Raw genomic sequence first — 23,309 nt, 5'->3', positions numbered from 1 at the left:
TTTTTGGAAGTTCTCTGCTAGGATCCTGTTAAACAAATTTCCTAGACCATTAACTTCTGTTTCTAGGTGCTCCTCTACACCCATTATCCTTAGATTAGGCCTTCTGATGGTGTCTTCCAAGTGCTGGATAGATCTATCATATTTCTTGGACTTGTCTTGGATGGTTGTATGTTCTTTCTCTATAATATCTAGGCTATCTTCAATCCCCGAGATTCGATCTTCTGCATGGTCTAACCTGCTGTCAATACTTTCTGCTTTGTTTTTTATTTCTTTTCCTTCTAATTGGTCAGCTTTGATGGCTTCAAATTCTTAGTTGGAGCTTTGTTTTAGATCTTGTATGGACTTCTTTACTTCCTTAATTTGGTGTTCAGTGTTTATTCTCAAATCACTTAGTTGATTGGTTATAGTTTCCTTGGACTCCCATTCCTTCTGTTGGGTTCCATTCAGCATTCCCTTTATGGTCTCCCTGACTTCCTTCAGCTCTTTGTTAATGGATTCCATGAATGCCTTTAGTGATCTTTGTGTATTCTCTTCCTGCTCTCTCAATTCCTGTATTACTCTTTGATTAGCTTCCTCCCGTTCAGGGGATTCCTATAGTTCTCTTTGAGTGTTCTCAGCCTGTTCATGCCATTTCTGCCTTTCTCTTGAGTATTCTCAAGCTGCTCACACAAATCCTGTATCTTCACGCTCATGATATTCCTGTATAAACCTTTGGATTGCCTCCTCTCTCTCCCTATCACGCTCATACAGAGTTCTTTGTATATCTTCAATCTTTTCATTTATCATGTTTGCCAGCAGTGTTTGTAGAGCTATTTGGGAACTCTCCTCTGGATTATTCATTATCTGTTCTGTCCCCTAATAATCATGAGTGGGAGTGGAGTTACCCTGACTTGCCATTTTTCTTGTGGTTTTCCGGCTTACTCTGCCCATTTGGGATGAAAGTAACACCAGTTTTGTGCTAGAACACTAACTTAAGGCAAGCATCAACCAAAGTCTGAATTTGCACAGTCAATAGTCTGCAGATACAATCTAGTTCAACAGATACCTCTATTTAACATCAAACAACTATATATTAATGGGCTACGAACCGCAAAGAAGAATTTGGTAAACCAGAAATTATTAGGGTTAGGGGGAGATGTGGGTAAAAAATAGGAATAGAGTGATGTGGGAAGGTACAGGGAGAGTTAACTAAGTCCTAGTCTCAAAGCAGGAAATAGGTTAGATAGGATGAAAGTAGAGAGAGAGAAAACAAGAAGAAAGAGAAAGGGGAAAAAAAGACACCAGAAAAAATAGAAAAATAAAAGTTAATAATATGCAGATTCAAGAACAATCTATTTAAAGAACGTGAATATATTGAGAGAAGGGGAGAGATATAAAGGAGATGTGAAAAACTTAAAAATAAAAATACTTAAAATACTATATAGGTATAAAGAGGTAGTACTGCTATTAAGGAATTTAAGTCTCAGAAGTTTTGAATTGAGTAATAAATTTGTGGATGAAGTGTGTACACAATGGGGGATAGGGTCTAATAGTAAACTACAGGTTTATCTGAGGATGTGCAGAACAGCGATTAAGTCTCATAAAGAAGAACAAAAGAGGGGGAGGCTGGGAAGGGAGGTGAAGGGTAAACAAAGGAGGAGGCTGCAATGCTTGGTAAGAAATGTATGCATTATCCTGCCCATGTAATTGTAGCCCCTCTGTACAGTATGTTCTCAAATGAAATAAAATAAAATTAAAAAAAAAAAAAGAAGAAGAACAAAAGAGGGGAAAAGGTGAGAAGGATAAGGAAGAAAGAAAAAAAAAGATCAGAAGTTCAGTCGAGCTAAGCAAAAAAACAAAAAAAATTTTTTTTTCTTTTTTTCTTTTTTTTATTGTAAAGATACTATACAGAGGGTTACAGTTACATGAGTGAGGTAATGAGTACACTTCTTCTTGAACATTGTTACCCCCTCCATTGTTTTCCCCCTACCATCCCCTTCCTCCCTACCTTCCCCGAGGTTCTTTTTTTTTTTTTTTTTTTTTAATTGTGATTAAGTGATTACATAATTCCCGGAATTTCACAGTATTGTGGAATAATGATGCTCATTTAAAGTCTCAAGTTCATTCTAACTTTCCCGGAGCAAATTGTCTATCACATCTGTAACATATAACGGTGTTCACATGTTATATACCATATATGTGATCAGCAGCATGGGGATATTTAGTAGTGGTTCAACAAGATGAGTGGGAGTTCTTTGTTTCTTAAGTCCTGTTAGTTTTGTCGTATCACCTAACGTTTTGGATTTAGCATCCACTTATCAGGGAGACCATGTACCGTTTGTCTCGCTCAACATGATTCCTTCTAGCTCCATCCATTTCCCTGCAAATGCCATTATTTTGTCATTTCTAATGGCTGCATAATATTCCATTGTGTATAGATACCACAATTTTTGGATCCATTCATCTGTGGTGGGGCATCTGGGTTGTTTCCATATCCTAGCTATTGTGAACAGTGCTGCAATAACATGGAGGTGCACGTGTCCTTGTATATTGGTTCCTGTTGTTCAGGAAATTTTTTTTAAAGAAGAAAAAAAAACAAAGAAAAATGCACACATACATGTATCCCTAAAATAAAGATTATAAGGGGGAAAAAAAGTTACTAGAAAACAATTTTTTTCAAAAAAGGTAAAAATAAAAAAAGTTTTAGAAAAGAAAAAAAATTTTTTTGTAAAAGGTGTAAAAAAAAAAAGAGGAAAAAAAAAAGTTCTTTGATTTTTTTTTTTTTTTTTTTTGGGGGGAGGGTTGGGAAAAATCCTGTATCTCCCTTGTGTCTGTAATCAGCCTCTGGTTGGAGTCTCTGGTCTGCTTGTGGTCCTGTGGCTTGGTTGGTTTCTTAAGTCAGTTTGTTTGGACAGGCAGAAAAATGCTCTGCTTTACCCAGGATTTTTCGATCCTCCTCCCAAGTTAGTTCAATGGGAGGGGGGGTGTGCTTTGAGTATCACAAAAGAGGGAGATGGCTTTTTCCTCAAGTTTGGAGATGCTGTGAGGAGGCTAGGTTCTGGGTAGAGTTGAGACCTTTCAGCAAACAGTAGCTTTTCCCGGGGGCTAGTTTGTGAGAAACTCACAGAGCCCAGCCTGGAGCCACTCTCAGGGTTTCTGTTTACTGAATTTCTGTTGATTGTCGAGGCTGCTAAAGGGAGGGGCAGCCTCTGGCTCTGATTACCCGATAAAGAAAGTCACTCCTAGGGCTGGCGCCCCAACTGGGTGACTTTTCCCTGGGTGGAGCTGAGTCTGGCAGGTCACGCTGCTGTTAAGTTCTTGTGACCTGTTAAATGACCCTAGTTTTATTCCAAGGCCTGAGTTGGAGCTAGCAGCTCCACCGAGGTTTGTCGGTATCCAAGATGGAGATCTCCAGTACTGGGGGGGGAGGGGTGGCCTTCCCTCCTCTGCTCCCGGAGAAGGAGTGAGGACATCAGGCTTCTACTCACGCTGAGTCTTGGTTCCTGGGTCGTCTCTGGTCTGCGAACTGCAGGATGAAGATGTCTGCTCCTTGTCGGTTCTTGCTGGTGTTGAGTAGAATCCGCTCGCCCGCCGCGTCTGGCTCTTTCGTCCTGGACTCTCTCTGTTTCAGGTATGGCAGTACGGCCCCCGCTGCTGCCGCCGCCGCCGCCGCCGCCGCCGCAGCAGCTGCTGGCAAGATCTCAGATGTGTCTCCTTGCCTGGATTTTCCCTCTCTGGCCTAACTCTGTCCTGTGATGGCACACTTGGTGTGATTTTCTGGCTTAGGACTGTGCACTGGAACTCTAAAACTGCTTTCTATGCGAGAGCTTGTTATGCCTCCTGCTTCTCCTCCGCCATCTTCCCAGACAGGGATCTTAAAACTCTCCATAGGAATCTTCTCTCCGTGAAATTACACGGGATAAAAGGCACTGGTACGCACGTGGTGCAGGGCAGGTGGAAGGCTGTAAATACAGGTGACAGCACTGACACATGAGTGAAGGCGAAGAGTCTTTCAAACTTGAGGAAAAAGTAAACCTGCTTGACTTGAGGAAGTCTGGAAGAGTTGAGGTGAGGAAGAGAGGCAGGATGCGTGCGTGGCCTCCAGGAACCCAGCGCAAGAATGACTGGGGTCAGCTGCGCTTCTGTGAGTCTCCTTGTTCCTTGGTTCCGGATCATCGAGTAGAGTGGTCAGGGTGTGGGTCTTCTTCCTCCCAGAGCCTGGCCTGCATGCCACCCACCTCCACCCGCCTCTCGAGTTTGACTTTTTTTTGTACCAGTATGTGGGGGCATTAAAAACCAGGGGGCTGGGCTGGGAAGGTGGCTCAGTGGTAGAGTGCTTGCCTTGCATGCATGAGGCCCTGGGTTCGATTCCTCCGTACCGAAAGTAGTGCTGTGGCTCAAGTGGTAGAGCACTAGCCTTGAGCTGAAGAGCTGAGGGACAGCGCACAGGCCCAGAGTTCAGGCCCCACGACCGACAAACAAAATAAACAACAAGGGTGCCCCTTCATGGGCAGCTCTAAAGCAGTCTTTAATAACAGGACCAACAAGGAATACAGGGGTGCATGGTTGTTATAGACCAGGAGCTCCCTGCAACAAGAGTGATTTTAGAGGTGTGTGTGTGTGTGTGTGTGTGTGTGTGTGTGTGTGTGTGTGGTGTGTATAGTGTATGCCTGTCAAGTGCAATTAATTTTCAGTTCAGTGATAGTTATATGTCTAATTTTCCTAGTATTTTTTACCATATACATTACCTACCATATACATTATACACATATATTACACTCATATTTATTCATTATGTATACATTTCTTACCATATACATTACTTAAGTAATATATAGTAATTAATAAATATATTTACTATATATAATTATATATTAGCTACTACATAAGTAACTATATAGCGGATATAATTAATATATAAGTATATAAAACTCATATAATTCAAATGATCAAGGAAAAAACATCAAAATTGTTTTATAAATACCACAGTATTCTGTAGCAAATACATTTAGATTATTATGTTAATGATAGTGCTTTCAAAAAACGGTTAAATCTAATTTTATTTCTAAAGGCAGCTCCCAGCAGAAACAAAGCACTTCTCCATGGTGATCTCCATGTGGAAGGAATTAATGTCAAAAGTGCAGAACAAGCTAGAGGCCTTACGAATAACCACTTCCGCAGGAGTCCTGGAAGTGCTGCAGAACTGCAATATGCATCTTGAGACTATAAAGAAAAGTCTGGAGGTAACTGCACAACCATGGCATGCAGACCCACTGCACACGCAGATAGCACCAGCGTGGGCTTCCTGCTTTCTTTCTCACTGCCAGCACTTCTCACACTCACGAATTTTGGAGGTCCTGAAAATAGGATTAAGAAAAAAAAAAGGACGACTGATCTCAGTGGCCTTCAGGCATAGTATCAAGGTTCAAGGTTGTTTTTTTTGGGGGGGGTCCTGTCGTGGGGCCTGAACTCTGGGCCTGGGCTCTGTCCCCCAGCTCTTCAGCTCAAGGCTAGCGCTCTACCACTTGAGCCACAGCGCCACTTCCGGCTTTTTTCTTTTTTCTTATGTGGTGCTAAGGAATCGAACCCAGGGCCTCATGCATGCAAGGCAAGCGCTGTACCACTGAGCCACCTTCCCAGCCCAAGGTTCAAGATTTTTTGTGCCCAGGATCCCTTGTCTTTAGGTTGAGAGTAAAGGCAGTGGTTCCCGGGGAGCAGAAGGGAAGGAGAGGACGCTGTTGAAGCACAAGATCTGGCGCTTACAGTTAATAAGTATTAATAGCATCACTATTAATTGTAGTTTTAGCAAAAACTGAATTCAAGTTATTTATTTTTGTCAGTCTTGGGGCTTGAACTCAGGGCCTGAGCACTGTCCCTGCGCTCTTTTACTCGAGGCGAGTGCTCTACCACTTCGGGCCACAGCGCCACTTCTGATTTTCTGGTGGGTTTAATTGGGGAGAAGAGTCTCAAGGGACTTTCCTGCCTGGACTGGCTTTGAACCTTGATCCTCAGATTTCAGCTTCCTGAGTTGCTGGGATTACAAGTGTGAGCCACCAGCACCCAGCTGAATTAGAATATTTTGATGAACTCCTACATCATTGTATTGGTCCCCTATGCTTTTTACATTGCCAGAGCATTAAGGGAGAAGAAGGGCGTCTCAAATTTTTTTAATAAGGAGGTTTTTTGCAAGGGAAAGATTGACGAGATAGGAGAGTAGGAAAATGGCTGCCATCCGCAAACAATGTATCTGTTTTACTGAAAAGAAGGATAACCATACACTAACTAGTGTGAAGTTGTGGAGCAGGAAAGGGGAATTCTGAGTAAGGAGAATGTGAGGTTATTTGAGCAGTGAGGCCGTGTTTCTCAGGTGAGGACGACACACAGAACTAGAGCAGCCAGAGCACACACACATGTGGGAACACCACAACGGCGTCCTGCTGACTGATAGTAAGTGTGCACATGTGCACTTTTCTGCTTGCTTTCATTTGGACTTTGGTTTTCCTATTTTATTTAAAATGTTTTCACAACTTAAACATAGCTTTCATTACTCACAGGCTAATATTTTGACTGACAACAGCTTTCACTGTGATATTTGTATGTAATGTAGGCCTATATGATGATTCAACCCCTATCATAGATTTATCTTCTGAACTGCATTTCTTTTGGTTCTGGACAGGATTACCTTGAAGTTAAAAGAATGATTTTCCCAAGGTTTTACTTTCTCAGCAATGCTGAGCTTCTCGATATACTGGCTGACAGCAGGAATCCTGAGTCTGTGCAGGTAACAGGAGCATTCTGTTAGCAATGTTATTTCCTAACCAAGTCAGGATTTTACAATATTACCAACATTATTTTCTGGTCCACAGCCTCATCTTGTGAAATGTTTTGAAAATATAAAACAAGTATTGATCTGGAAAGGAGAAATTGGACCCCCTGCTGTAAAAATGCTCATATCTGCAGAAGGAGAGGGTCTTCTGCTGCCCAAGTATGAGAGTAGGCCACCGGCTCATGGCCAAACCTCTTAGAAGCTTCTTATTTTGAAATTTCTGCTTAGATGTTCTCAGTAGTTGACAGGAGTTTGCCATGTGAAGTGTTTCTTCCAAGGCTTTCACTGTCTTCTTCTTAACACAGAACACTCTCTTCTGTGCTTCTTTGCTGTGTCCTAATGTTAAAAGGTAATCTTCAGAACTCTGCAGACCTTCTCATTTGTGCCTGTCTTTTGCTCTATCATTGAACTCAGCTTTAGTTTCATACTCTTTATGTTTACTTCCAAGTTTTATTATGAGCATAGATGGGAAGAAAATTTACTCTTTTGAGTTGTTAAGGTTACTACCATCACTGCGTCCACCAGCCTCTGTTTTCATCATTCTGGGGTTCCAGGAAAACAGGACAACTAGGGTTCTAGTCCGTGGAGCCTAAGCAAGGGCCCCAGACAGGGTCCCCACCTCCCAGCATGCTTTAAGAACCCTCCCAAGTCCCAACCAAGTTCTGCCACTTGAAAAGACCATGAGCAATCCAAAAATATTTTATGGTACAATTTTTCTATTTTGTGCATTTCTATTTTCAAATTCCTATTTGCCTAATTATTGTATATATTCATAGGTTTGATGTCAACATTTCCTGAAGCTAGGTAGTATGTTTTCAATATCATTTTCTAATTTAAAATCTAGAGAAACCAGAAAATATGATAGAATTATATTCCTCTGGTCCATAAGTAATATAGATATGTAGAAAACAGTCTATAAGTTTATCAAAAGACTGACATACAAATGAATTCATGTGATTCATAATATTATATAATAATACTGTTTTTGAAATACATAGGAAAATCCGCATAAGAAGTGCTGTGGAACAATGGCTGTTAAATGTAGAGAAAAGCATGTTCGATGTGGTGAAAAAGTGAGTATAACACTCAGATCCTAAAATTCTGTGATATACACACACGCACATATAGACACGCACTTTATTACCTGCTAATATAAATGGAAGGATGTTGGTAGAGTGAAGGCGCATATGTGGCTTTGTGCCCTTTGAGTTCATGGACACCTGAAGAGTGGCCAGACATCTGTCTCTGCCTGCTTCCAAGTACCTCACCCTCAGCCTCCAGTCTCATCCAGTTCAAGCCCCTTGACTGACAAAAGAAAAAAAGAACCCTGGAGACATTGTAACTTGCCAATATAATAATAATAATCCTGTATCTTTCTCTACACTTCTTGTGTGTGCCAGTACTGGGTGTCGGGTCCTCGGGTCCTTGTCTGTCCCACGAAAGACGGATGGGGTCCGGACAGGGTCTCCCAACCAGCCTCCCTTAGCCCAGGAGACAATCAGATGCAGCGGGAAGTCAAGTCAAGCAGGGACTCCTTTTATTACCACACAGCAAGCCCTTTTTGAAGCAAAAGATTGCGTGGGAGGGGAGGAACCGGAACCAACCAATCACTGTAAAGGTCACACCCTATCATGCACCTAAGCTTCCAGGAGCTGTTTATGCACTGAAGGTAAACAAGTCCGGCCCTGCCCACTCAACTTCCATCTTGGCTGCCTGTGTGCCCCACACTGGGGCTTCTTAATTAAATTGACTTCTGAATATTTTCTCTGTAGCTATTGTGAATGTGTTGATTTCTTAATTTATTGTTCAGAAAGTTTGTTGTTTATATAAAGAAACACTACTGATTTTGAGAGTTGTTTGGGCATTCCGGTCTTGTCATTGAGACTTGAGGAAACATTTTCAACTTTTCACTATTATTATAGTAACTGTACAGTTTTCATATGTAGTCTTGATTGTATTGAGGTACATTACCTTTATGCCTAATTTTTTTAGTTTTACCAGAAAAGGATGTTGAATTTTATCAAGTACTTTTTAAAGTATCTGTTGAAATTGTAGTTTCCCTTCATTCTATTAAAATCATAGATAATATTTATTGACTTGTATATATTGAACCATTTTGAAAACCATTTAGATCCTATTAGATTATGGAAAATGATTCTTTTTTATTTTTAAATTTTTTAAATATTTTTATTGTAAAGATACTGTACAGAGGGATTGCAGTTACATGAGTGAGGTAATGAGTACATTTCCTATCGAGCTTTGTTACCCCCTCCTTTGTTAAACCCTACCATCCTGGGGCTGGGAAGGTGGCTCAGTGGTAGAGTGCTTGCCTTGCATGCCTGAGGCCCTGGGTTCGATTCCTCAGCACCACATAAGCAAAAAGAAAAAAGCTGGAAGTGGTGCTGTGGCTCAAGTGGTAGAGCGCTAGCCTTGAGCTGAAGAGCTGAGGGACAGTGCCCAGGCTCAGAGTTCAGGCCCCACGACTGGACCCAAAAAAAACCCAACAACAACAACAAACCCTTCCATCCTTTCCTTCCCCGCCCCCCCCCACCAAGTTGTAAAGTTCCTTTTCAACCTAGTGTCTTGTACATCTCATTGTTACAAGGGGTCAACCTGTATCCTTATTTCAGCATTTTGTTATTTCCCTTCCCCTCCCCCAAATTAGAAAAAAATGTATATACAAGATGCAGGGCGCCAGAATCAAATACAGTGACAACAGGGGTTATACTGTGGGGGAAGAACATTCAAAAGAAACAAAAAAAAATCACATAGTACATTAAAAACAACAGTGACAAAGATAAAACCTCTTGTGCCCCTATCTTGGGGTTCATTTCACTTAGCATCATCTTATGTGGTCATATGTACATAGCTTTGACCTTTCCTGCTTGTCTGGTCAGATTATCCTAGATGTATACTAGTTATTGCAAATAAGGGAAACCATGGGGCCTGTTTCTTTGGGTCTGGCTAACTTCACATAATATAATTGGAAAATGGTTCTTTAATATACCATTTTATTTTCCTAGTGTTTTTTTCAGAGTTTTTATATTTATGTTCATTAGAGATACTGGCCTGTGACTTTAATAGTGTCCTTGCCTGGCTTTGGTGTCCTTGAAAAATGAGTTTGCAACTACTCCTTTGTCAGTATTTTGAAAGAGTTTGTGAAAAATTGGTTTTAATTCTTTAAATGTTTGATAGAATTTAGCAGTGAAAATACAAGGTGGTAGGCTTTTCTTCGATAGGATTTAATCGCTATATTCATTGTCTGCTCAGATTTCCAACTTTTTTCTGACTCAGTCCTCCACCTCATTTTTATGATAATCCACTGCTGTTCAAGGGAGTTTCTTGCTCATACAAGAATCGATGTGCTGGCTTTTCAGCACTCACTGAAATTACCATAACATGTGGACTCATTCTTTCCATTTATGCCTATCTTTGCTCGTGGTTTGGGGTCAATGGATATTTTTACTTCCTATTTTAGATTGTTCATTTCTTTGGGCATACTGTATGACAATTATAAACATCTTCTACTGGATACTAGTAACACTTTATGAATCCTATTTTTCTTGAAGCCTACACTTAGTAAAACTTGTTATGGCCCTGTAAGCAAGAGCCATATTTAAGAATAAAATGAAGCACCAATGGCATAATACAAAATAAAAATTAATTCGTAAAGATATATCTGCTATTGATAATGCTTTTGAAATACTGTCATCCCTCAATGGCCCCAGGGATTGGTTCCAGGACTCACTTCCCCCAGGAGCAGCAAGATGCGCACATGCTCAAGTGCTGTGAATAAAGTAGAACCACGTTTGCATGCCACCGTGTCTTTCCATACCGTCAGAATAATACCCAATACTCTATGTAAATGGTGATCACATCTATTGTTTAGGGACAAATTACCAGAAAAAAATAAGAATGTATTAAGTAGAGACACTTTTTAAAAAATCTGATGTTGGTTTTAATTCATGGGATGTAAAGCGCATTATGCATATAAAAAGTCACTTTCGTGACCACATCCATAACCCCCAGCACTTGGAAAATGGAAGCAGGAGGATCATGAGGGAAGGGCCAGTCTGGGTGGGCTTTCCAGTGTGAACCTGTGTAAAAGAAAAAAGTTGTATGACATGCTTCTTTTTAGCAACAGTGATAAAGAAGATAATACAAATAATAGCTATGATAGACAAGCACAGCAAAATTTAAAAGCATCAATGCTTCATTTCAATGTTCAAGTAAAATGTAAAACAATAAAGCTATTGCAGTCCTTTAAAAAGTCAATGAAAGCTAGTATTGAGAATTTGTAATCTATGGTAGTGATAAATTAAAGATAAAATACTGATAAAAGAAACTTAAAGTTACTCTATTAAAACCTGTCATGACTATCAAAATATATAATGTTGGCATATGTTACTTCAGGTCTAAATAAAACTTTCTAGATATATTTAATAAAACTTACCCTGGCTGGATACTGGTGGCTAACAGCTACAATTCTAGCTTTTCAGCAGTTTGAAATCTAAGAACCAAGGTTTGAGGTCAGCCTGGGCAGAAAAGTCCATGATACTCTTATCTCCAATTAACCTGCAAAAGAAAGCTGAAGTAGAGCTGTGGTTCAAGTGGTAGAAGACCAACTTTGAGAGAAGAAGTGAGAGGAAAGGCCCTGAGGTCTAGTCCCAGGAACTCCTCCCGCGTGCGCGTGCGCATGCACGCGCGTGTGCGCACGCGCACACACACACACACACACACCTGTCTTCTCCATTATAATTACCAAATGCAGGGCTCTATTATGAAGATTCACTTGAAATTTGTACAAAGTATTATATATTTGCTCTTGGTAGCACTTACAATTTGAAGGTTAATTTGTGTGTTTTTCTAGGTTAGTATGTACTTTTATTACTTCAGAGAGTGAATGACTAAAATAAGAAAGTAGAACGTGGTAGGAGCCACATAAAGGATTTGCAGTCTGCACAGACAGGTGAACAAAGCAATCAGCTGTCACTCAATGGCTGTGGCCACTGGTTAGACTCAGATAATGCAAATACGTTTTTGTTTGTAGGTTTGTGAGTCAAGGGGTTGAAGACTGGATGCAGCAGGATTTTTCCCTGTGGGCGGTGTCTCATCCAGGACAGGTGGTGCTCACGGTGGTAAGTCACACTGCTCTGAGTGTGTGGAGGAGAGTTCAGTGTGTGGCTCCATCGATAAAACCAAGATCTGGCAAAGGAGCCATTATGAAGAATACTAATACTTGTCGCTTACTTGGAAATACATTAAAAATAAGATGCCATTAGTCTGAATTGACAGGTGTAAATAATGTCATCGTAGAGCTCTGTGGGTTAGAAGACAGCCTGGGGTCCCCACACTGAGGTCGTGGCGTCAGAAGGCTTCATCAGGTATCTGCACTGAGACCAGAATGTCCGGTGTCTCTGGGCTTTCTGTCTCATTACTCCTGTGCTTATCTTCAAAGCCGGCACTGTTGCTTCTCTCTGACCTTCTTCCAACTCAAAGGTAGAACATGTTTTCCAGTTTTAAGAACACACATGATTACACTGAACTCAAATAATCCAGAGTAGCCCTCCCCCTCAGTCCTCGGTGCTCACAGGTGACATGGCCGCCGGTTCTTGGGATTTCCATGGGGCCTCTCTGTGTGAAGCCATTATGTAACCTGCCCACTTGATTCTGCACACATATTTGCAATATTGGTTTTCCTGGAGACTAAAAGAGAATGAGAGGGAAAATTTGGATGATGTCCAGAAAGTCTGAATTGGCAGTTGTTTTGTTGAAGCTAGAGGAATTATAGGGCTTCAAGCAGAATGTATAAAGTAAGTGTAAGGAAAGAGCCCAAGGAACAGCAATGTTTAATGAGTGGACAAAAGGAAAGCCACAGGGAGAAATGGACAAGAAAAACAAGAATGCCAGGGAGCAAATGAGGAGGTACAGGAAGTGGAGAAAGGTAGGGGAGGAGGGAGGAGAGCAAATGAGGAGGTGAGGAGGTGGAGGAAGGCAGGAGGGAAGAGGGAGGGAGCAAATGAGGAGGTGAGGAGGTGGAGGAAGGCAGGAGGGAGGAGGGAGGGAGCAAATGAGGTAAGGAGATGGAGGAAGGCAGGAGGGAGGAGAGTTGGATGAGAGTTGTCTTGGAGCTGAAGGAAGACACACTTTCTGTTCATTTCTTTGACCTTTCTCTAGAAAGAATTGCTTATTTAAAAACAGAGGTGGTCATAATTTTTAAAAGCTCTAGACAGTTGCAAAGATTGTCATAACCTGTTAGTCATGAAGCTCGTTATGAGCGTAGGGTTTGTTTTTGGTTTGTGTTTTGTCTTTTGGTACTACTGGGGCTAGAACCTAGGGCCTTGTGTTTGCTATGCGATTTCCCTACCTGTGCCTCACACGTCGTTGAGATCACAGCTGTGAACCACAACCCTGAACTTACTTTTTGAGATAGGATTTTTACAAAATAGTTTTCCTTTTGCCTGGGCTGTTCTCAAACCATGATTTACCTGATCAGCACCTCCTAAGTAGCTGGGACTACAGGCATAAGACTGTGCTTGTTCCTTCATTTTTTGTTTTTAGTGGGGTTTTCCTTGGCCTCAAGCTTGCTAAGCCTCTTGAGCTCTACCTCTAATTAAAAATAGTAGTTTTTCTGGAGTGGTAATAGTAGAAACCATGTTGCCACGAGTTGCTACTAGCAAGTATGTTTTAAATATGGATTTCTAGCCCATTGAAATATAAGTTCACACCAAGGCTCCAGTGTCTCATGCTTGAAACCCTAGCTACTTAGAAGTCTGAGATCTAGAGGATCATGGCTAGTATCAGCCCAAACAGAGAAGTCCCTGAGACTCCATCTCCAAAAATGACTAGGAAAAGCCAGGCTGGGGGCATGACCTAACTGTTAGGGGCGAGTAAAGCTGAGTGAACAAGTGCATGGGCCTGATTTCTAGTACTGGCAACAAAAATTAAAAAATGAAGTAAGAATAACTTCACATCTTTTTACTTTAGCTTGATCTACTACAATTCAAGTTTTCTAAGTTAATCTGGACTTGTAGGCAAAAATTATTCCTGTTAAATCTCTTTGTCCTTTATACTACTTAGTCCATTTGACTGAACAAATCCCATCTTCATCTGAAAGACTTCTTTAAGCAGTTCTGTACAAAGATGACAATAATAATGATGAGTTGATCTGCATATTTCTCTAGTAAATTCTACTAATCAAAGCTGCATTAGTAAGGGGTCTTCCCCAGATTCCTGGTGTTCCAAACATGTCTAACAATAAGAAACTGGCATTAGAAGTACTTCACGGAATGTGCCCTACCGATGCTGATTCATCTTTCCAGGAATAGTTTACCACTTCCCTTTGTCTTGAACCGCTGTGTGTGTTGCACAGAGGAGCTGTCTCTTAGGAGATGTAAAGGCCCCTGCAGGAGTACATACCAGGGGGTGTCTTTATGCATTGGCCACTGTGAGAATTTCAGTGTCCACTGACACAAAATAGTATAACCATTCTTTAAATAAATGAGCAAATAAAAAATTTAAGACCCATTTCACAATCTCTCTCCCCATGGCCATTCTTGAAGAATGGCTTTAAGTAACAGCAGTTCCATGGCATAAAGGAAAAAGTCTCTCCACACCCCATCCAGTAAAAGCATTGACTGGATTTCAGTTAGTCTTCAAATATACATGTTCAAGCTCTCTCCTTTACACACACACACACACACACACACACACACACACACACACACACACACACACACACACACACACACACACACACACACACACACACACACACACACACACACACACACACACGTATACATTATACAAATGTCACATATACTTCATAAAAGTGTTTTAATTAAAATGAAATGTATTTCAACTCATTTGCCTTTTTCAGGGCCAGATCATGTTTCATAATGATTGTATCAGAAGCTTTGTGAGTTCTAATCCAAGAGAAGAGTTGGAGAAAGTCCATGTTGCTGTGATTTGGCATCTGAAAGAAGTTGCAGAGCTGATTGGGTTGAATACTAGTAATTCTCGAACAAAAACTGTGCTGGAAGCATTGCTTACCCACTACGTTCACAGCAGAGATATTGTGATGGATTTACTACTTAAAAATATATTCAATGCAGAGGATTTTGAGTGGTCAAGGTAGGGAGATAAACTATAAGTATGTGTAATAACCTCTCATAAGCATCATTAGGTAAATAAATTCTCTGCTTCAAACGTTGTAAATATCAACTTGTAATTTTCAGGAGTTTGCCAAAATTCAAAGCAAGTCGCCCCCTTGTACCACATTCCTGCTCTGCCTTGTTTACCTCTTCTCTCCTCTCTCTATCACTTTCATGTCTTCACACTTTGTCTTTCTAATCTGATGGGGTTCTTTTTGCCACTCATCCGAGGAACATTTTTTAATTTCCCGGTGGTATCAACTCTCAAAACAAGTCAGAGAACACGTCTAGCCAGCTCCCTGGCCAGTACCTCCTGTGCTCCTTGTGGAAATATGAAGACATAGGAGAAGAGAGGCTGCCTGTGATGGAGCATTACAGTCTTAGCTTACATGTGAGATTTCACATTTTTATTTCTTTCTAAAGGTTGTCATCTGTTTTTTTTGTTTTTTTGTTTTTTTTTTTGTCGGTCGTGGGGCTTGAACTCTGGGCCTGGGCTCTGTCCCTCAGCTCTTCAGCTCAAGGCGAGCGCTCTACCACTTGAGCTGCAGCGCCACTTCCTGTCATCTGTTTTTGCTGATGATTATTTTTACCTTTGCAAGTTTGCAGTGCACACATTTTTAGACTTTTATTTTAACTTTTGTTTAGAAGTTTCTGTGTTTTTTTTTAATGATTTCTTTATAATCTTCCCTGTTACCCCAGAGAGGAACAGGCCCTCACAATGGTCTGTGAAGATGTATAAGAGACTCCATGACAACACACTGCAGGTGGAAGGAGAAGGGGCAGAGGGGATCCGTGCTGGGCCAGGCCTTCAGTGGGGTGCATGGCATTGCCTGAACCTCTAACCGCACTGAAACGTAGACACGTGATTTTTCCTATGATGTGTTAATTACTAAAACAATCAAGTATAAAATATATTCCAAAAATGGTCCTTGCAAATAGAGAGTGAAAGGTGGGAGGAAGCAGTCGTAATATTCAATGTATATGTGTGAAAATTGAACTAGGTGAACTTAGGGAAAGGGTAGGGTTGGAAGATATGGGGAAAGCAATGACAGAGGTGACGTTGGCCAGAGGTGCACTACACTCACAATCTGACAGGTTGCATTGAAAACCTGCTGTACAACTATTTAAAGATAATTCCTTTCAAAATAATCTTTGAAAATGAATTGGTACTGGTGGGCACATAAAGCAGTCAAGCATGAATTTTCATAAAATCACCTGTGGTTCTCGGACTGCACTCAGAGCCTTGAGAAGAAACATTTATCCTCAGCTACACAAGTCACAATGTTCACAGGATAGGTCAAAGTGCAGGGTTGTTGTTTTTTTACTTGTTTTTTTGTTTTTGTTTTTGTTTTTCCCCCCTGGGCCTGGGTGCTGTCCCTAGCTTCTTTTGCTCAAGACTAGCTAGCACTCTACCACTAGAGCCATAGTGCCACTTCTGGCTTTATCTGTGATTAATTGGAGATGAGTCTCATGAATTTTCCTGCCCCAGCTGGCTTCAAGCTATGATCCTCAGATCTCAGCCTCCTCAGTAGCTAGGATTATAGGCATCAGCCCTCAGCCCCCAGCCCCAAGCCCAGGTTTTTGATTCTTAAGTAACTATTTCTCAGTTCCCTCGTAAGAATTAAATTGTAATGAACAATATGTTTGATCACATTCCTATTGGAAACTAGTGAGCTATATAGTACCTTCAAATAGGAGGTGACATCATAAATCCTTCTTTGGGGTTGACATCAAACAAAGTAGCCCATATGTTTATAGTCATAACTTGTAATACTGGTGAATTTTATATCACATCTCATTTGTGTTAACATTTTGACTTCTGTTTGTTTTTTTATAAATTCCCCATTTTTAAACTCTATTAGATTTATTTGTGTGAAAAAAGTAATGTTACCCAGATAATATATGAGCATTCAAATATTTTGCTTTCAGACATTTGCAGTATAAATGGAATGAAAAACAAAAGCTGTGTTACGTTATGCAAGGAAACACCAGTTTTACTTATGGATACGAGTACTTGGGGTGTACCCCAAGGCTGGTCATCACACCCCTCACGGACAGGTGCTGGCTGACATTCTTGGGAGCACTGAGCCTGAACCTAGGCGGCTGCACTGCTGGCCCTGCTGGAACAGGAAAAACGGAAACTGTTAAAGATCTGGCTAAGGTAAGTGGCTTTCGTGTCCAAAGTAAAGCTTCTTTAATTTTTATCCTGTTCCACACAATTTAACTTGTACTATTCCTACAGTTTATTGCATTTAGCAAGTACCTTCATTAGGTCACACAACTCATCCATTTGTGTGTGTGTGTGTGTGTGTGTGGGTGTGGGTGTGGGTGTGTGTGTAATACTGGGGATTGGATCCAGGGCTTTATACGTGCTTGGCAAGTGCTATACCAATTAAGCCATATTCCCAATATTTTTTTTCTTTGAGGGAGGAATGAGCTAGGGTCACACCAATTTTGCCCAAGCTGGTCTTAGAGCTTGAGCTCACCCTGTGTCCACTTCCCAAATCACTGGGATTACAGATGTGCACCAGGCTTCAGCGATTGAGCTTTGAATTCCTGTTGGATGGAGGACTTGGGGTCTCAATGAGAGGACATTTGCTTTGTATTTGTGTGGAATATTACTATGTGAACTGCCTGGCACATGAAGCAGGTGACTGATAGAAGCAGAAAGTATAGTTTGTGACTCTAGTATGATTATTTTTTTTCCGGTCCTGGGCTTGAACTCAGGACCTGAGCACTGTCTCTGTCCTTTTTTGCTCAAGGTTTTCACTCTACCACTTAGAGCCACGGTACTACTTCTGATTTTCTGGTAGTTAATTGGAGATAAGTCTCACGGACTTTCCTACCCAGGCTGGCTTCAAACCATGATCCTCACCTCTCAGCCTCCTGAGTAGCTAGGATTACAGGTGTGAGACACCAACACCCAGCTCTTTTTCTTTTTTTTTAAACTGAAGATTTGAGTAAAGATTTGGTACTAAAAGGATCCTTCGGGACCATCCTAGGGAACCATGCAGAGGCAGGCAGGCAGAGGAGAAAGATTATTATAAGGTTTATTAGAGGGGCCATATCTCCCCAGGAGATGGAGCACATGGCGTCTGCCCCTATACAAGTCGAAGGTAGGTCTGGGAGAGGTGAGGGCGGAAGTGAGGTAAGTGGGTCTGGGGGAGATAGGGAGTGGCCAGCTATGGGGTGGGGGGGAGGGGAGACTCAGGGCAGGGAGGAGCTGAGGTCCTAACAGGTAGGAACTGATCAACTGTCAGTAACAGTATATGTATTTTTGTACTATATTGAATTTGGTGAAACTGATTTGGTATTTGATTGCAAAACTTTTCTCAAGAGTTTAACAGACATTTTATTGCTCTGGAACATTTAATGTTTTTGTTTGCTATCATGATTAAAGAACTATAGTAAGATAACATTTTTGTTTCCCAGGCCTTAGGTAAACACTGTGTAGTGTTCAGCTGTTTTGAAGACTTGGATTATAAGGTAATTCTTAGACATAAATCTCTGGGGGAAATATACACATAAAACAATTCATTTCGGAATGAAAAACCATGTTAAATATTAAGAATATTAGCTTAATACTTCTTAATATTAAGTATTAAAGAGATATTAAGTATTGAGAGAACTAAAAACAGTATCATTGTTTGAAGCTAATAGAGTAAAATAGAAACCTAGAGTGTAATAGAAACTTAGAATATTAGCTAACTTTTAGTTCAGCTGAACTCCTTAAAACAATAGTTTTCAGTCTTTAAGTCACTCTAAATATTTACTTACTGAAAAAATTATTAAAGGAAGGAAATTTTTTATGATTAATACCAAAATATGGCAGGAGCTCACCCACTTAGCAGTATCTTCAGCCCTGTGACTTATTTTTGCAAAATACAAGTAAAACACCCATGGTGAACAAATAAAGACAAAATCTGGCCTGCTGCCCGAGTGAGAACTCAGCTTGTGTGCTCATCCAGGTCTGGTGGATTTTCTCTTTTCTTTTCTGTTATATACATCTGATAAAATTGATGGCTTCTTAACCTGTATTCAGCCCAAAGATACGTCATTTTGCTTGTCGACTTTTGTTTCTTTCATTTTTTATTGTTATTATTAAGTAGTTGTACAAAGGGGTTACATTCCATAAGTCAGGGTGTGAGTACAGTGCTTCTTGACAATGTCACCCCTTCCTTCATTCTCCCCCATTTCTCCTCTCCCACTTTTTTTTCTCCCACTTTCCCTCCCCCCAACTCTTGCCCTTTTATTGATTGAGTTATTAATTGGGGGGGAGTTTCTTAAGGTCTTCTTATATTTTGAATATTAGATCCTTGTCACATGTATAGATCGCAAAGATTTTCTCCCACTCTGTAGGCTTATCTTTTTAGCTTAGTAACGATGTCCTTCGGTGTGCAGAATTTTTTTAGCCTGATATCGTCCCTATCCTATTTGCTGTGACCCTGGGACTCTCTTTAAAAAAAGTTCCTGCCTATGCCTATAAGTTGTAATAGTCTCCAACTTCATCTTGTAGTAGTTTCAAAGTTTCAGGACTGTCATTGATTTGATCATAGGGCAAGATGACAAATGGATCCAATTTCAGTTTTTTACATAGGGAGGTCCAGTTTTCCAACAATTATTAAAGAGGCATCTTTGGCTCCTTTGTCAGATGCCAGACGGCTGTGGACGGCAGCTTCCCTGGGCACACTAGTTTAGATTGGCAGCTGTTGCCATTGAGAGATGAGTTATATACTGCTGCAGGCTCTCCTGCATTTGGAGTGTGTATTGAGAAATCTGCAGTTATTCCAATCTTCTTTCCATTGTAATAAAGTTCTCGCTTTAATTTTGCTGCCTTTAAAAGTAATTCCCTGTTTAAGTCCAGAGTCTTTACAAGAATGTGTCTAGGAGTCTTTTTTTTTTTTTTCTGGTCTTGTCTGCTTGGAGTTCTGTATGCCTCTGTCATGTGAGTAAGATTATCTTTCTTTAACTTGGGGATGTTTTCTGTTATTATTTTGTTGAATGGGTTCTCAATGCCTTTTGTTCTGAATTCTTCTCCCTCATCTATTGCGATTATATGTAGATTTGATCTTTGGCAAAATCTGCTAATTCTTGAATGTCCCTTTGCATGTTCAGTGTTTCCAGTGCCTTTGACAGTTCTAATTCCTCTGCTTTATCTTCAACTCCTGACACCCACTTTTCAACTTGTTTTGCTCTGTGGCCTGTGCCTTCAACTGTGTTTTGTAATAGGAAGATAGAGCTCTTCCTGGTTCCAAGCTCTTTAGTGATGCTGTTTCTCTTGCCCTTCATGGAAGTTTTCATAGTTTCTGTCTCCTTGTTGGCCCTCTTTCTCATGTGCTGCATTTTCTTCATAATTAAATCTTCTTGTCCATTTCTCTTTGGTGCTCTAGTGGTTCATGTATCTGTTCTTTTATTTCATTGGCCATTTCTCTCATCATTGCTTTGATGATTCTTTTGTTTACCATCTCTTCTTCACTCTCATTTAAGTCTTCCCTGTGTTGTTTTTAGTTTTTGAGAGTGGCCTCTTGTTTGTTCAGGAATTTGTGATGTTTCATCATGGTTTACACATCTGGGTTCAGGTTTGTAGAGGCTGGCCAGTGGAGTCATGATGGAAGTGGGGAGGTGAGAGTAAACAGAGGTGGTGGTGGTGGTCAGCACTGTTCTTCTGGAGTCCCTGTGGCATTTCCCCCAAGGAGGGAGTGGTGTGAAGTCCTTCGTCCACCGCCTCCTTGGGGCTCTCTGAGAGAGGTGTCTGCAGGTGGTGAGGCTGGTACTGTCTGTGTCAGATTCTCGGTCATTTTCCAGTCCTTCAGACCCAGAGTTGTCAGTCTGTGTCTCCTCCCTGGTGTGGTGGGCATGCAGGTGTCAGAAGAAAGAAAAAAGCAGACGGAACACAGAAAAGAGAAAGCAAAGGAAGAGGAGAAGGAGAAGAAAGAGGAGGAGGGGAAGAAAGAGGGGGAGGGGAAGAGTTGGGTGGATGCGAAAGAAGAGGGAGAGCTGCTGCCTGATTGTCCCCAGTGTGCCAGTGTGTGCCCACCGAGGTCTGGCTGTCCACAGTGTCCGTCCCAGTGTGTGCCCACCGAGGTCTGGCTGTCCACAGTGTCCGTCCCAGTGTGTGCCCGCCGAGGCCTGGCTGTCCACAGTGTCCGTCCCAGTGTGTGCCCGCCGAGGTCTGGCTGTCCACAGTGTCCGTCCCAGTGTGTGCCCGCCGAGGTCTGGCTGTCCACAGTGTCCGTCCCAGTGTGTGCCCACCGAGGTCTGGCTGTCCACAGTGTCCGTCCCAGTGTGTGCCCGCCGAGGCCTGGCTGTCCACAGTGTCCGTCCCAGTGTGTGCCCGCCGAGGCCTGGCTGTCCACAGTGTCCATCCCAGTGTGCCCGCCGAGGCCTGGCTGTCCACAGTGTCCATCCCAGTGTGTGCCCGCCGAGGCCTGGCTGTCCACAGTGTCCATCCCAGTGTGTGCCCACCGAGGCCTGGCTGTCCACAGTGTCCATCCCAGTGTGTGCCCGCCGAGGCCTGGCTGTCCACAGTGTCCATCCCAGTGTGTGCCCGCCGAGGCCTGGCTGTCCACAGTGTCCGTCCCAGTGTGCCCGCCGAGGCCTGGCTGTCCACAGTGTCCATCCCAGTGTGTGCCCGCCGAGGCCTGGCTGTCCACAGTGTCCATCCCAGTGTGTGCCCACCGAGGCCTGGCTGTCCACAGTGTCCGTCCCAGTGTGCCCGCCGAGGCCTGGCTGTCCACAGTGTCCGTCCCAGTGTGCCCGCCGAGGCCTGGCTGTCCACAGTGTCCGTCCCAGTGTGTGCCCACCGAGGCCTGGCTGTCCACAGTGTCCATCCCAGTGTGCCCACCGAGGTCTGGCTGTCCACGGTGGCCCTGCTGTCTTTGCTGTGTCCTGACTGTGTGTCCCTTCTGTCCTGCAATGGATTCGCCACTGCAGCCCTGCTGACCCTGAGCTCTCCCACCATGTGCCGGCTTTATCCTCACTGCTGAGACCCAGCTCTCTTGGTGTGCAACTTTCACTGAGGCAGGCAGACTAGTGGTCCTCGGGTCCAGGTGGCCACAGGCACGCCTGCGGAGCACGCGCAGGAGGCGCTGGCTGGGCATGAGATGGGAAGAGTGCGCACAGCTTTAACCCCAGTCAGAAAGTGTCAGCTTACTTTAGAATAATTTCCCAGTCAGAAAGTGTCAGCTTACTTTAAAATAATTTCCATGATGAGCATTTTTTTTCTTTCTATGCTGCTTTATTTCTGTAAGGATACACTGAAACATTAGATGATAACAGCTAATGACAGAATGCAGAAATGAAGCATCGGTGTCTACAACCACTTCTACAAGAATTCCAATATGTATTGTCATTACATGTTTACTTTTGATTATTTTCTCATTATATATGTAATGTAATCATGGAGAATACAATAAGTAGGTGATCCCACAATTTCAGGGAAGCAAACTGTGAGGTGAGCGGCTGCCCCACTTCCCCAGAGAGACCTAAGTTCTCTAGGAAACCTCCTAGGAATCACAAGAGAAGGGACTTCGTAGTCCTCTTGAACACATGGACAAAGAGCCGACAACTTTTATTTTACAAAGGGATTTCACTTGTCATGGTTTTGAAATGTGATATTCACATTGACGCAGTCTGGTGCCTGCTTAAGCTACCCCTCAAGAGTTTTACGGTCACTCATTTCTATAAGATGAATCTCCAAACTGCAGTGACATCTGAGGGGGCTCCATGTCATGCAAGTTTCCAAACCCATAAACTATTTTTACTATTTAAACAAAATGCATTGAAAAGAAATAAAAAGGACGGAAGGGTGAGTTTTGTCAAGCTTCCACTGTGACAATGTGGCTCTGAAACAGGTTCATTTTCTCAGGTAGGCATATACACCTTCCCAGTCACCTATATATTCTGTACTTTAAAGTGGGAACGCTCAGAAAACATGCCACTGTCGGGCGGGGCAAGGGGGGGGTATTGGACGTTAGTAGGGAGGAAACTTAACAGCTAAGTTCAAATGTTAACTTTCATGAAATTCAATGTTAGTCAGGTGAGATCACAAAAGAATAGAAGGAGGGTCAGAGTTTTGAGGAGGATGTTAAACCATGCATTCCAGCAAGTTCTTTTTCTGCTCACCAGAGTGTGAGCTGTGAGCTACAGCAGCTGCTGCGACTCTTGCACGCCATATGACTGACTACATGGCAGGTCCCAGCTGAGCCTGGAAAGGCAGCTCAGCAGGAGCTTTATTGCTTATGTTTCTTGCTTACATCACAAAGTGGCTAAATGGTTGACACTTTTCTGCTCTATGATAAACATGCAGAAAAGTCAGTTCTAAGTTTTTGTTTGCTCATTGCAGCGGT

General features: G+C 42.1%; 1 protein-coding gene across 1 annotated transcript in view; it reads left to right on the top strand.

Annotated features, from left to right (window-relative positions):
• The window catches only part of Dnah14 (dynein axonemal heavy chain 14), a 170,970-nt gene that overhangs the window by 19,146 nt on the left and 128,515 nt on the right, over positions 1-23,309 (top strand). Inside the window, 8 exon segments of the mRNA XM_070023147.1 lie at positions 5,051-5,222; positions 6,656-6,760; positions 6,846-6,964; positions 7,804-7,878; positions 11,856-11,943; positions 14,688-14,941; positions 16,891-17,122; positions 18,394-18,447. Of these exon segments, the coding sequence (XP_069879248.1) occupies positions 5,051-5,222; positions 6,656-6,760; positions 6,846-6,964; positions 7,804-7,878; positions 11,856-11,943; positions 14,688-14,941; positions 16,891-17,122; positions 18,394-18,447 (1,099 nt within the window).

This window comes from Dipodomys merriami, unplaced genomic scaffold (assembly GCF_024711535.1).
Source record: "Dipodomys merriami isolate MVZ:Mamm:240054 unplaced genomic scaffold, mDipMer1.0.p SCAF_158, whole genome shotgun sequence".
Taxonomy (NCBI): Eukaryota; Metazoa; Chordata; class Mammalia; order Rodentia; family Heteromyidae; genus Dipodomys; species Dipodomys merriami.
This window is presented reverse-complemented; position numbering and strand designations above follow the sequence as displayed.